Raw genomic sequence first — 14,806 nt, 5'->3', positions numbered from 1 at the left:
ACACCCACTGAACAGACAGGATCACCCAGGAGACCAGAGAGACACCAGACACCCACTGAACAGACAGGATCACCCAGGAGACAGGAGAGACACCAGACACCAGACACCCACTGAAAAGACAGGATCACCCAGGAGACAGGAGAGACACCAGACACCATACACCCACTGAACAGACAGGATCACCCAGGAGACCAGAGAGACACCAGACACCCACTGAACAGACAGGATCACCCAGGAGACAGGAGAGACACCAGACACCCACTGAACAGACAGGATCACCCAGGAGACCAGAGAGACACCAGACACCCACTGAACAGACAGGATCACCCAGGAGACCGGAGAGACACCAGACACGTTACAGACCGTAACAGACTGGCAGGGGGACAGACCGTTACAGACTGGCAGAGAGACAGACTGTTACAGGCTGGCAGAGAGACAGACCGTTACAGACTGGCAGAGAGACAGACCGTTACAGACTGGCAGAGAGACAGACTGGCAGAGAGACAGACCATTACATACTGGCAGAGAGACAGACTGTTACATACTGGCAGAGAGACAGACCGTTACAGACTGGCAGAGAGACAGACCGTTACAGACTGGCAGAGAGACAGACCGTTACAGACTGGCAGAGAGACAGACCGTTACATACTGGCAGAGAGACAGACCGTTACAGACTGGCAGAGAGACAGACCGCTACAGACTGGCAGAGAGACAGACTGGCAGAGACACAGACCGTTACAGACTGGCATAGAGACAGACCATTACATACTGGCAGAGAGACAGACTGGCAGAGAGACAGACCGTTACAGACTGGCAGAGAGACAGACTGGCAGAGAGACAGACCGTTACAGACTGGCAGAGAGACAGACCGTTACAGACTGGCAGAGAGACAGACCGTTACAGACTGGCAGAGAGACAGACTGGCAGAGAGACAGATCGTTACAGACTGGCAGAGAGACAGACCGTTACAGACTGGCAGAGAGACAGACTGTTACAGACTGGCAGAGAGACTGACTGGCAGAGAGACCGTTACAGACTGGCAGAGAGACAGACCGTTACAGACTGGCAGAGAGACAGACTGGCAGAGAGACAGACCGTTACAGACTGGCAGAGAGACAGACCGTTACATACTGGCAGAGAGACAGACCGTTACATACTGGCAGAGAGACAGACCGTTACATACTGGCAGAGAGACAGACCGTTACATACTGGCAGAGAGACAGACCGTTACATACTGGCAGAGAGACAGACCGTTACAGACTGGCAGAGAGACAGACCGTTACAGACTGGCAGAGAGACAGACCGTTACAGACTGGCAGAGAGACAGACTGGCAGAGAGACAGACCGTTACAGACTGGCAGAGAGACAGACCGTTACATACTGGCAGAGAGACAGACTGGCAGAGAGACAGACCGTTACAGACTGGCAGAGAGACAGACTGGCAGAGAGACAGACCATTACATACTGGCAGAGAGACAGACCGCTACAGACTGGCAGAGAGACAGACTGGCAGAGAGACAGACCGTTACAGACTGGCAGGGGGACAGACCGTTACAGACGTGCAGAGAGACAGACTGTTACAGGCTGGCAGAGAGACAGACCGTTACAGACTGGCAGAGAGACAGACCGTTACAGACTGGCAGAGAGACAGACTGGCAGAGAGACAGACCATTACATACTGGCAGAGAGACAGACTGTTACATACTGGCAGAGAGACAGACTGTTACATACTGGCAGAGAGACAGACCGTTACAGACTGGCAGAGAGACAGACCGTTACAGACTGGCAGAGAGACAGACCGTTACAGACTGGCAGAGAGACAGACTGGCAGAGAGACAGACTGTTACAGACTGGCAGAGAGACAGACTGGCAGAGAGACAGACCGTTACAGACTGGCAGAGAGACAGACCGTTACATACTGGCAGAGAGACAGACCGTTACAGACTGGCAGAGAGACAGACTGGCAGAGAGACAGACTGGCAGAGAGACAGACTGGCAGAGAGACAGACCGTTACAGACTGGCAGAGAGACAGACCGTTACATACTGGCAGAGAGACAGACCGTTACAGACTGGCAGAGAGACAGACTGGCAGAGAGACAGACCGTTACAGACTGGCAGAGAGACAGACTGGCAGAGAGACAGACCGTTACAGACTGGCAGAGAGACAGACCGTTACAGACTGGCAGAGAGACATACCCCTACAGACTGGCAGAGAGACAGACTGTTACATACTGGCAGAGAGACAGACTGGCAGAGAGACAGACCGTTACAGACTGGCAGAGAGACAGACCGTTACATACGGGCAGAGAGACAGACTGGCAGAGAGACAGACCGTTACAGACTGGCAGAGAGACAGACTGTTACAGACTGGCAGAGGGACAGACCGTTACAGACTGGCAGAGAGACTGTTACAGACTGGCAGAGAGACAGACTGGCAGAGAGACAGACCGTTACATACTGGCAGAGAGACAGACCGTTACAGACTGGCAGAGAGACAGACTGGCAGAGAAACAGACTGGCAGAGAGACAGACCGTTACATACTGGCAGAGAGACAGACCGTTACATACTGGCAGAGAGACAGACTGGCAGAGAGACAGACAGACGGCACAGAGACAGACTGTTACAGACTGGCAGAGAGACAGACTGGCAGACTGGCAGAGACAGACAGAGAGACAGACCATTACAGACTGGCAGAGAGACAGTGTTACAGACAGACTGGCAGAGAGACAGACCGTTACAGAGACAGACCGTTACATACTGGCAGAGAGACAGACTGGCAGAGAGACAGACTGTTACAGACTGGCAGAGAGACAGACTGTTACATACTGGCAGAGAGACAAACCGAGACAGACTGGCAGAGAGACAGACTGGCAGAGAGACAGACCGTTACATACTGGCAGAGAGACAGACCATTACAGACTGGCAGAGAGACAGACTGGCATAGAGACAGACTGGCAGAGAGACAGACCGTTACAGACTGGCAGAGAGACAGACTGGCAGAGAGACAGACTGGCAGAGAGACAGACCGTTACATACTGGCAGAGAGACAGACCGCTACAGACCGGCAGAGAGACAGACTGGCAGAGACAGGATGTTACAGACTGGCAGAGACAGGATGTTACAGACTGGCAGAGACAGGATGTTACAGACCGACAGACCAGCAGAGTGAGAGAGCTATGGAAGGACACACAGAAAGCCTCAGGAAGAAGAGAGGAACAGAGAGAAGAGAGGAGAGACAGTTTCCAAGAACACTCACTTATTTCCTACCTTCTGCTCTCCATCTCTCCTCTAGGCCCCTCAGCCCCAGGGGGCCCTGCCCACCCCTCAGCCCCAGGGGGCCCTGCCCACCCAGCAGCCCCAGGGGGCCCTGCCCACCCAGCAGCCCCAGGGGGCCCTGCCCACCCAGCAGCCCCAGGGGGCCATGCCCACAGCAGTGGACTAGTAGACTGAGTCTGCTTCTCAAGGGGTTTCTATGTGGACTAGGAGACTGAGTCTGCTTCTCAAGGGGTGTCTATGTGGACTAGTAGACAGTCTGCTTCTCAAGGGGTTTCTATGTGGACTAGTAGACTGAGTCTGCTTCTCAAGGGGTTTCTATGTGGACTAGTAGACAGTCTGCTTCTCAAGGGGTTTCTATGTGGACTAGTAGACAGTCTGCTTCTCAAGGGGTTTCTATGTGGACTAGGAGACTGAGTCTGCTTCTCAAGGGGTTTCTATGTGGACTAGTAGACTGAGTCTGCTTCTCAAGGGGTTTCAATGTGGACTAGTAGACTGAGTCTGCTTCTCAAGGGGTTTCTATGTGGACTAGTAGACTGAGTCTGCTTCTCAAGGGGTTTCTATGTGGACTAGTAGACTGAGTCTGCTTCTCAAGGGGTTTCTATGTGGACTAGTAGACTGAGTCTGCTTCTCAAGGGGTTTCAATGTGGACTAGTAGACTGAGTCTGCTTCTCAAGGGGTTTCTATGTGGACTAGTAGACTGAGTCTGCTTCTCAAGGGGTTTCTATGTGGACTAGTAGACTGAGTCTGCTTCTCAAGGGGTTTCTATGTGGACTAGTAGACTGAGTCTGCTTCTCAAGGGGTTTCTATGTGGACTAGTAGACTGAGTCTGCTTCTCAAGGGGTTTCTATGTGGACTAGTAGACTGAGTCTGCTTCTCAAGGGGTTTCTATGTGGACTAGTAGACTGAGTCTGCTTCTCAAGGGGTTTCTATGTGGACTAGTAGACTGAGTCTGCTTCTCAAGGGGTTTCTATGTGGACTAGTAGACTGAGTCTGCTTCTCAAGGGGTTTCTATGTGGACTAGTAGACTGAGTCTGCTTCTCAAGGGGTTTCTATGTGGACTAGTAGACTGAGTCTGCTTCTCAAGGGGTTTCTATGTGGACTAGTAGACTGAGTCTGCTTCTCAAGGGGTTTCTATGTGGACTAGTAGACTGAGTCTGCTTCTCTGCAAGGGGTTTCTATGTGGACTAGTAGACTGAGTCTGCTTCTCAAGGGGTTTCTATGTGGACTAGTAGACGGAGTCTGCTTCTCAAGGGGTTTCTATGTGGACTTCAAGTCTGCTTCTCAAGGGGTTTCTATGTGGACTAGTAGACAGTCTGTTCTCAAGTGGTGTCTGTGTGGACTGTGTGTGTGTGTTCTGTGTGTGTGTGTGGACTGTGTGTGTGTGTGTGTGTGTGTGTGTGTGTGTGTGTGTGTGTGTAATGACACAGAGAGCAGTATGCTGGTTGAGACATTAAGGCACCGGGGAGGTGAGTTGAGTTATATTATATTATCCAATCAGAAGACAGATTTACACGTACAAGACACACCCCCTCTCCCTACATCGTTTACAAACCTCTGTACTTTTCCTGTAAGACAGCAGATGCTTCAGTTAACTCAGATAAGGCCTTTAGCTCAGCGGACACACAAAACAAGATTCAGCCATCATCATCATCATCATCATCATGTAGAGTTCTCCCCAAGTTCAGAAAAGGCTATTCGCTCAGCGGACACACAAAATAAGATTCAGCCATCATCATCATCATCATCATCATCATCATGTAGAGTTCTCCCCAAGTTCAGATAAGGCTATTAGCTCAGCGGACACACAAAATAAGATTCAGCCATCATCATCATCATCATCATATCCTCATTGTCATTGTAATCCTCCTCCTCCTCATCATCATCATCCTCAGTCACTCTTGACACAAGAAAGAAAAAATCCCTTTTCAGTATTTTACAGTTTGACACATTTAACTGCATGGTAATATAATCAGAACTCTCTTTAAACAGTTACAGAACACATCCCAACCCCCCGCTACTAATAACCAGGTAACTAACCTAGTACTAACTAACCACCCTGGTTAACTAAACCAGTACGAACTAACCGCCCTGGTTAACTAACCAAGTACTAACTAACCGCCCTGGTTAACTAACCAAGTACTAACTAACCACCCTGGTTAACTAACCAAGTACTAACTAACCACCCTGGTTAACTAAACCAAGTACTAACTAACCGCCCTGGTTAACTAAACAAGTACTAACTAACCACCCTGGTTAACTAAACCAGTACGAACTAACTCCCCTGGTTAACTAACCAAGTACTAACTAACCACCCTGGTTAACTAACCAAGTACTAACTAACCACCCTGGTTAACTAACCAAGTACTAACTAACCACCCTGGTTAACTAACCAAGTACTAACTAACCACCCTGGTTAACTAACCAAGTACTAACTAACCACCCTGGTTAACTAACCAAGTACTAACTAACCACCCTGGTTAACTAACCAAGTACTAACTAACCACCCTGGTTAACTAACCAAGTACTAACTAACCACCCTGGTTAACTAACCAAGTACTAACTAACCACACTGGTTAACTAACCAAGTACTAACTAACCACCCTGGTTAACTAACCAAGTACTAACTAACCACCCTGGTTAACTAACCAAGTACTAACTAACCACCCTGGTTAACTAACCAAGTACTAACTAACCACCCTGGTTAACTAACCAAGTACTAACTAACCACCCTGGTTAACTAACCAAGTACTAACTAACCACCCTGGTTAACTAACCAAGTACTAACTAACCACCCTGGTTAACTAACCAAGTACTAACTAACCACCCTGGTTAAGTATAAACAACAACATCTCTGTTTGGCAGTGGTCAGATCATTCCTAGACAGCGTCTGAAATCACACCCTATTCCCTATGCAGTGCACTACCTACTGAGCCAGGGCCCTATGGCAGGTCACTGTAGAGGGAATGGGCCCTATGGCAGGTCACTGTAGAGGGAATGGGCCCTCCCTGGTCAATAGCAGGTCACTATAGAGGGAATGGGCCCTCCCTGGTCAATAGCAGGTCACTATAGAGGGAATGGGCCCTCCCTGGTCAATAGCAGGTCACTATAGAGGGAATGGGCCCTCCCTGGTCAATAGCAGGTCACTATAGAGGGAATGGGCCCTCCCTGGTCAATAGCCACTATAGGGGAATCAATAGCAGGTCACTATAGAGGGAATGGGCCCTATAGCAGGTCACTATAGAGGGAATGGGCCCTCCCTGGTCAATAGCAGGTCACTATAGAGGGAATGGGCCCTCCCTGGTCAATAGCAGGTCACTATAGAGGGAATGGGCCCTCCCTGGTCAATAGCAGGTCACTATAGAGGGAATGGGCCCTCCCTGGTCAATAGCAGGTCACTATAGAGGGAATGGGCCCTCCCTGGTCAATAGCAGGTCACTATAGAGGGAATGGGCCCTCCCTGGTCAATAGCAGGTCACTATAGAGGGAATGGGCCCTCCCTGGTCAATAGCAGGTCACTATAGAGGGAATGGGCCCTCCCTGGTCAATAGCAGGTCACTATAGAGGGAATGGGCCCTCCCTGGTCAATAGCAGGTCACTATAGAGGGAATGGGCCCTCCCTGGTCAATAGCAGGTCACTATAGAGGGAATGGGCCCTCCCTGGTCAATAGCAGGTCACTATAGAGGGAATGGGCCCTCCCTGGTCAATAGCAGGTCACTATAGAGGGAATGGGCCCTCCCTGGTCAATAGCAGGTCACTATAGAGGGAATGGGCCCTCCCTGGTCAATAGCAGGTCACTATAGAGGGAATGGGCCCTCCCTGGTCAATAGCAGGTCACTATAGAGGGAATGGGCCCTCCCTGGTCAATAGCAGGTCACTATAGAGGGAATGGGCCCTCCCTGGTCAATAGCAGGTCACTATAGAGGGAATGGGCCCTCCCTGGTCAATAGCAGGTCACTATAGAGGGAATGGGCCCTATAGCAGGTCACTATAGAGGGAATGGGCCCTCCCTGGTCAATAGCAGGTCACTATAGAGGGAATGGGCCCTCCCTGGTCAATAGCAGGTCACTATAGAGGGAATGGGCCCTCCCTGGTCAATAGCAGGTCACTATAGAGGGAATGGGCCCTCCCTGGTCAATAGCAGGTCACTATAGAGGGAATGGGCCCTCCCTGGTCAATAGCAGGTCACTATAGAGGGAATGGGCCCTCCCTGGTCAATAGCAGGTCACTATAGAGGGAATGGGCCCTCCCTGGTCAATAGCAGGTCACTATAGAGGGAATGGGCCCTCCCTGGTCAATAGCAGGTCACTATGGGGAATGGGCCCTGGTCTCAGAGCGATATCTAGAGATGTGTGGTTGGACCGGGTTGACAAGACTATTGGAGATGAGCCCTGGTGTGTCTGTGTGTTTCCAGTTGCAGTGAATGCTATTCTGAGGTGTGGGGGGTTGGTGTGGGGGCTCTGTGGCACAAAATGGCTGCCTTGTGTCTCCCCGTAACGGAGGACACTGGACCCTGAAAACTCTGACCCTGCTTTGGCACAGTTTGACAGTAACGTAACATGGTGTGTGAGGTGGTGGTGGTGACAGTACCAAGGAGGCCTCCCTCGTTGTAAATAGCAACGATGCTAACATTTCGTAACAGTTCTAAAATTCCTTAACGGGGGGGGGATCCCTAAATCAATACAGACAAAAAACACAATACCCTGATTGATCATTAATAAACAGTAAGAAAGTCGATCAGTTCGATCACTCGATCAATATTGGTCCCAGTAACAGTTGTGGAGGTCATTTGATTGGTTGATGGTGGGAATGTAACCTCATTGATTTGATTTATCGATTTAGTTGAAAAATCGATCGATTCAGCATTTTTTTTTTGTTTTTGTTTGTTTGTTTGTTGTAGGATTTCATACATTGGGTCCTTCTGTTCTGTTTTGAGTAGAAGTTGTCTTTAACCACTGATCAGAGGTCAGATCTCCGTAATGGTTCAGGTTAAGACCAGGGGCATGAATCTGATCCTAGATCTGTGTTTAGGTTAGAACAGTAGATATGGGTAGTTAAGACTAGGGGCATGGGGAATCTGATCCTAGATCTGTGTTTAGGTTAGAACAGTAGATATGGGTAGTTAAGACTAGGGGCATGGGGAATCTGATCCTAGATCTGTGTTTAGGTTAGAACAGTAGATATGGGTAGTTAAGACTAGGGGCATGGGGAATCTGATCCTAGATCTGTGTTTAGGTTAGAACAGTAGATATGGGTAGTTAAGACTAGGGGCATGGATCCTAGATCTGTGTTTAGGTTAGAACAGTAGATATGGGTAGTTAAGACTAGGGGCATGAATCCCTAGATCTGTGTTTAGGTTAGAACAGTAGATATGGGTAGTTAAGACTAGGGGCATGAATCTGATCCTAGATCTGTGTTTAGGTTTGCCCTTGGTCAACAGTAGATATGGGTAGTTAAGACTAGGGGCATGGGGAATCTGATCCTAGATCTGTGTTTAGGTTAGAACAGTAGATATGGGTAGTTAAGACTAGGGGCATGAATCTGATCCTAGATCTGTGTTTAGGTTAGAACAGTAGATAGAGTATAGGGGGGGGAATCTGATCCTAGATCTGTGTTTAGTTAGAACAGTAGATATGGGTAGTTAAGACTAGGGGCATGAATCTGATCCTAGATCTGTGTTTAGGTTAGAACAGTAGATACAGTAGATGGGGAATCTGATCCTAGATCTGTGTTTAGGTTAGAACAGTAGGGTAGTTAAGACTAGGGGCATGGGGAATCTGATCCTAGATCTGTGTTTAGGTTAGAACAGTAGATATGGGTAGTTAAGACTAGGGGCATGAATCTGATCCTAGATCTGTGTTTAGGTTAGAACAGTAGATATGGGTAGTTAAGACTAGGGGCATGAATCTGATCCTAGATCTGTGTTTAGGTTAGAACAGTAGATATGGGTAGTTAAGACTAGGGGCATGGGGAATCTGATCCTAGATCTGTGTTTAGGTTAGAACAGTAGATATGGGTAGTTAAGACTAGGGGCATGGGGAATCTGATCCTAGATCTGTGTTTAGGTTAGAACAGTAGATATGGGTAGTTAAGACTAGGGGCATGAATCTGATCCTAGATCTGTGTTTAGGTTAGAACAGTAGATATGGGTAGTTAAGACTAGGGGCATGGGGAATCTGATCCTAGATCTGTGTTTAGGTTAGAACAGTAGATATGGGTAGTTAAGACTAGGGGCATGGGGAATCTGATCCTAGATCTGTGTTTAGGTTAGAACAGTAGATATGGGTAGTTAAGACTAGGGGCATGGGGAATCTGATCCTAGATCTGTGTTTAGGTTAGAACAGTAGATATGGGTAGTTAAGACTAGGGGCATGAATCTGATCCTAGATCTGTGTTTAGGTTAGATATGGGTAGGGACTCGGCAATGTCCCAATTCTCTCCCCTTCCTCCCAAAGTACACACTTCCTCACTTGAAAGGAAATTAGTGGTAAATGGAAGCTCTAATCCAGGTTAACACCAATCATTTTTTAACATTTGTGTTTATAATTTTTTTTTTAAATTTAAACTTTATTTAACGAGGCAAGTCAGTTAAAGAACAAATTATTATTTACAATGACGACCTACCCCCCCCCCCGGCCAAAACCCGGGCGACGCTGGGCCAATCGTGCGACGCCTTATTAGAACTCCCAATAACGGCCGGATATGACACAGACCTGGATTCGAACCAGGCACTGTAGTGACGCTTCGTGCACTGAGATGCCACTAGACGGCCGCGCCACTCACGAGTAGCGAACAAGTGCACGCTCAAGAGGGAGGAGAGACAACTGGGATACACCCGTTTGGTCCTAGACTATATCCTGGTGATGAAATGATATGAGATCTGGAAACTAATGTAGAGCTGTGATGGGTCAGTCCATGTCGGGGTACTCTGGGTTAACGAATGAGAATCCCTGGAACTCTTCCTGGTCCAGGTTCATGATGACCTCCTGGTCGGGGGGGTCAGGACTGGGGGGTGGCGGGTAAAGAAACGATCAAAGTTCTCTGCTTCGCGACCGCACTGTGGAGGAGGGGGGGAGAGAAGAGGGATGGATGGGATGAATTAAAAACACACAGAGGAGAAACACAAGATACATACAATGAAGTAGATGGAGTCATCCAGTCCTCATCCACAACATAATGAGTCATCCAGTCCTCATCCACAACATAATGAGTCATCCAGTCCTCATCCACAACATAATACAATGAAGTAGATGGAGTCATCCAGTCCTCATCCACAACATAATGAGTCATCCAGTCCTCATACACAACATAATACAATGAAGTAGATGGAGTCATCCTGTCCTCATCCACAACATAATGAGTCATCCAGTCCTCATCCACAACATAATATAAATATAATGAAGTAGATGGAGTCATCCAGTCCTCATCCACAACATAATGAGTCATCCAGTCCTCATCCACAACATAATGAGTCATCCAGTCCTCATCCACAACATAATATAATGAAGTAGATGGAGTCATCCAGTCCTCATCCACAACATAATATAAATATAATAAGTAGATGGAGTCATCCAGTCCTCATCCACAACACAATACAATGAAGTAGATGGAGTCATCCAGTCCTCATCCACAACATAATGAGTCATCCAGTCCTCATACACAACACAATACAATGAAGTAGATGGAGTCATCCAGTCCTCATCCACAACATAATATAAATATAATAAGTAGATGGAGTCATCCAGTCCTCATCCACAACATAATATAAATATAATGAAGTAGATGGAGTCATCCAGTCCTCATCCACAACATAATATAAATATAATGAAGTAGATGGGGAGTCATCCAGTCCTCATCCACAACATAATATAAATATAATGAAGTAGATGGAGTCATCCAGTCCTCATCCACAACATAATATAATGAAGTAGATGGAGTCATCCAGTCCTCATCCACAACATAATATAAATATAATGAAGTAGATGGAGTGTCATCCAGTCCTCATCCACAACATAATATAAATATAATGAAGTAGATGGAGTCATCCAGTCCTCATCCACAACATAATATAAATATAATGAAGTAGATGGAGTCATCCAGTCCTCATTCACAACATAATATAAATATAATGAAGTAGATGGAGTGTCATCCAGTCCTCATCCACAACATAATATAATGAAGTAGATGGAGTCATCCAGTCCTCATCCACAACATAATATAAATATAATGAAGTAGATGGAGTCATCCAGTCCTCATCCACAACATAATATAATGAAGTAGATGGAGTCATCCAGTCCTCATCCACAACATAATATAAATATAATGAAGTAGATGGAGTGTCATCCAGTCCTCATCCACAACATAATATAAATATAATGAAGTAGATGGAGTCATCCAGTCCTCATCCACAACATAATATAAATATAATGAAGTAGATGGAGTCATCCAGTCCTCATCCACAACATAATATAAATAGAATGAAGTAGATGGAGTGTCATCCAGTCCTCATCCACAACATAATATAATGAAGTAGATGGAGTCATCCAGTCCTCATCCACAACATAATATAAATATAATGAAGTAGATGGAGTGTCATCCAGTCCTCATCCACAACATAATATAAATATAATGAAGTAGATGGAGTCATCCAGTCCTCATCCACAACATAATATAATGAAGTAGATGGAGTCATCCAGTCCTCATCCACAACATAATATAAATATAATGAAGTAGATGGAGAGTCATCCAGTCCTCATCCACAACATAATATAAATATAATGAAGTAGATGGAGTCATCCAGTCCTCATCCACAACATAATATAAATATAATGAAGTAGATGGAGTCATCCAGTCCTCATCCACAACATAATATAAATATAATGAAGTAGATGGAGTCATCCAGTCCTCATCCACAACATAATATAATGAAGTAGATGGAGTCATCCAGTCCTCATCCACAACATAATATAAATATAATGAAGTAGATGGAGTGTCATCCAGTCCTCATCCACAACATAATATAAATATAATGAAGTAGATGGAGTCATCCAGTCCTCATCCACAACATAATATAAATATAATGAAGTAGATGGAGTCATCCAGTCCTCATTCACAACATAATATAAATATAATGAAGTAGATGGAGTGTCATCCAGTCCTCATCCACAACATAATATAATGACGTAGATGGAGTCATCCAGTCCTCATCCACAACATAATATAAATATAATGAAGTAGATGGAGTCATCCAGTCCTCATCCACAACATAATATAAATATAATGAAGTAGATGGAGTGTCATCCAGTCCTCATCCACAACATAATATAATGAAGTAGATGGAGTCATCCAGTCCTCATCCACAACATAATATAAATATAATGAAGTAGATGGAGAGTCATCCAGTCCTCATCCACAACATAATATAAATATAATGAAGTAGATGGAGTCATCCAGTCCTCATCCACAACATAATATAAATATAATGAAGTAGATGGAGTCATCCAGTCCTCATCCACAACATAATATAAATATAATGAAGTAGATAGTCATCCAGTCCTCATCCACAACATAATATAAATATAATGAAGTAGATGGAGTCATCCAGTCCTCATCCACAACATAATGAAGTAGATGGAGTGTCATCCAGTCCTCATCCACAACATAATATAAATATAATGAAGTAGATGGAGTCATCCAGTCCTCATCCACAACATAATATAAATATAATGAAGTAGATGGAGTCATCCAGTCCTCATCCACAACATAATATAAATACAATGAAGTAGATGGAATCATCCAGTCCTCATCCACAACATAATATAAATATAATGAAGTCCTCATCCACAACATAATATAAATATAATGAAGTCCTCATCCACAACATACTATAAATATAATGAAGTAGATAGTCATCCAGTCCTCATCCACAACATAATATAAATATAATGAAGTAGATGGAGTGTCATCCAGTCCTCATCCACAACATAATATAAATATAATGAAGTAGATGGAGTCATCCAGTCCTCATCCACAACATAATATAAATATAATGAAGTAGATGGAGTCATCCAGTCCTCATCCACAACATAATATAAATATAATGAAGTAGATGGAGTCATCCAGTCCTCATCCACAACATAATATAAATATAATGAAGTAGATGGAGTCATCCAGTCCTCATCCACAACATAATATAAATATAATGAAGTAGATAGTCATCCAGTCCTCATCCACAACATAATATAAATATAATGAAGTAGATGGAGTCATCCAGTCCTCATGACTCAGTCCCCACTCCAGGACCTTGAAATGCTTCTTACGAAGCCACTCATTCGTTGTCATGCTGAAAGACCCAGCCACGTTTCATCTTCAATGCCCTTGCTGATTGAAGGAGGTTTTCACTCAAAATCTCATGATACATGGCCCCATTCATTCTTTCCTTTACACGGATCAGTCGTCCTGGTCCCTTTGCAGAAAAACAGCCCCAAAGCATGATGTTTCCACCCCCATGCTTCACAGGAGGTATGGTGTTCTTTGGATGCAACTCAGCATTCTTTGTCCTCCAAACACGACGAGTTGAGTTTTTACCAAAAAGTTAAATCTTGGTTTCATCTGACCATATGACATTCTCCCAATCTTTTTCTGGATCATCCAAATGCTCTCTAGCGAACTTCAGACGGGCCTGGACATGTACTGGCTTAAGCAGGGGGACACGTCTGGCACTGCAGGATTTGAGTCCCTGGCGGCGTAGTGTGTTACTGATGGTGGGCTTTGTTACTTTGGTCCCTGCAGGTCATTCACTAGGTCCCCCCGTGTGGTTCTGGGATTTTTGCTCACCATTCTTGTGATCATTTTGACCCCACGGGGTGAGATCTTGCGTGGAGCCCCAAATCGAGGGAGATTATGTTGTATGTCTTCCATTTCCTAATAATTGCTCCCACAGTCGATTTCTTCAAACCAAGCTGCTTACCTATTGCAGATTCAGTCTTCCAAGCCTGGTGCAGGTCTACAATTTTGTTTCTGGTGTCCTTTGACAGCTCTTTGGTCTTGGCCATAGTGGAGTTTGGAGTGTGACTGTTTGAGGTTGTGGACAGGTGTCTTTTATACTGATAAGTTCAAACAGGTGCCATTAATACAGGTAACGAGTGGAGGACAGAGGAGCATCTTAAAGAAGAAGTTACAGGTCTGTGAGAGCCAGAAATCTTGCTTGTTGGTAGGTGACCAAATACTTATTTTCCACCATAATTTGCAAATAAATTCATTAATAGTTGAAGTGTACCGATGATGAAAATTACAGGCCTCTTCTCATCTTTTAAAGTGGGAGAACTTGCACAATTGGTGGCTGACTAAATACTTTTTTGCCCCACTGTATATATATATAGATATATATATATATATATATATATATATATAGAGAGAGGGGTTATATAGGTATATATATATATAGAGAGAGGTTATATAGGTATATATATATATAGGTATATATATATATATATAGAGAGAGAGGTTATATAGGTATATAGAGAGAGGT

The 14,806-nt window shown here is 45.2% G+C and overlaps 1 protein-coding gene and 2 long non-coding RNA genes across 15 annotated transcripts in view; 1 reads left to right on the top strand and 2 right to left on the bottom strand.

Annotated features, from left to right (window-relative positions):
- Positions 1-4,744: 4,744 nt before the first annotated feature.
- On the bottom strand, positions 4,745-6,444 carry LOC127921849 (uncharacterized). The gene is made up of 2 exons (XR_008109760.1): positions 5,861-6,444; positions 4,745-5,315 (listed from the first exon to the last, which is right to left on the bottom strand). It is a non-coding gene; the product is annotated as an uncharacterized LOC127921849 (long non-coding RNA).
- Positions 6,445-8,201: 1,757 nt separating this feature from the next.
- LOC127921847 (uncharacterized) lies at positions 8,202-9,821 on the top strand. Of its 13 annotated transcripts, none has more exons than XR_008109755.1 (6): positions 8,202-8,307; positions 8,633-8,697; positions 8,775-8,839; positions 9,076-9,341; positions 9,407-9,610; positions 9,676-9,821. It is a non-coding gene; the product is annotated as an uncharacterized LOC127921847 (long non-coding RNA). The 13 variants fall into 13 exon arrangements; XR_008109751.1 differs by having other exon boundaries at positions 8,231-8,375; XR_008109749.1 differs by having other exon boundaries at positions 8,292-8,443.
- LOC127921846 (protein kinase C beta type-like) overlaps positions 9,498-14,806 on the bottom strand; it is a 62,910-nt gene continuing 57,601 nt past the window's right edge. The window contains 2 exon segments of the mRNA XM_052505435.1: positions 9,498-10,273; positions 10,276-10,333. Of these exon segments, the coding sequence (XP_052361395.1) occupies positions 10,185-10,273; positions 10,276-10,333 (147 nt within the window). The 3' untranslated portion in view covers positions 9,498-10,184.

The sequence above is a fragment of the Oncorhynchus keta genome, unplaced genomic scaffold, assembly GCF_023373465.1.
Source record: "Oncorhynchus keta strain PuntledgeMale-10-30-2019 unplaced genomic scaffold, Oket_V2 Un_contig_2383_pilon_pilon, whole genome shotgun sequence".
In the NCBI taxonomy this organism is placed as follows: domain Eukaryota; kingdom Metazoa; phylum Chordata; class Actinopteri; order Salmoniformes; family Salmonidae; genus Oncorhynchus; species Oncorhynchus keta.
Note: the sequence above shows the minus strand (reverse complement) of the source record. Positions and strands in the feature narration are given on the sequence as shown.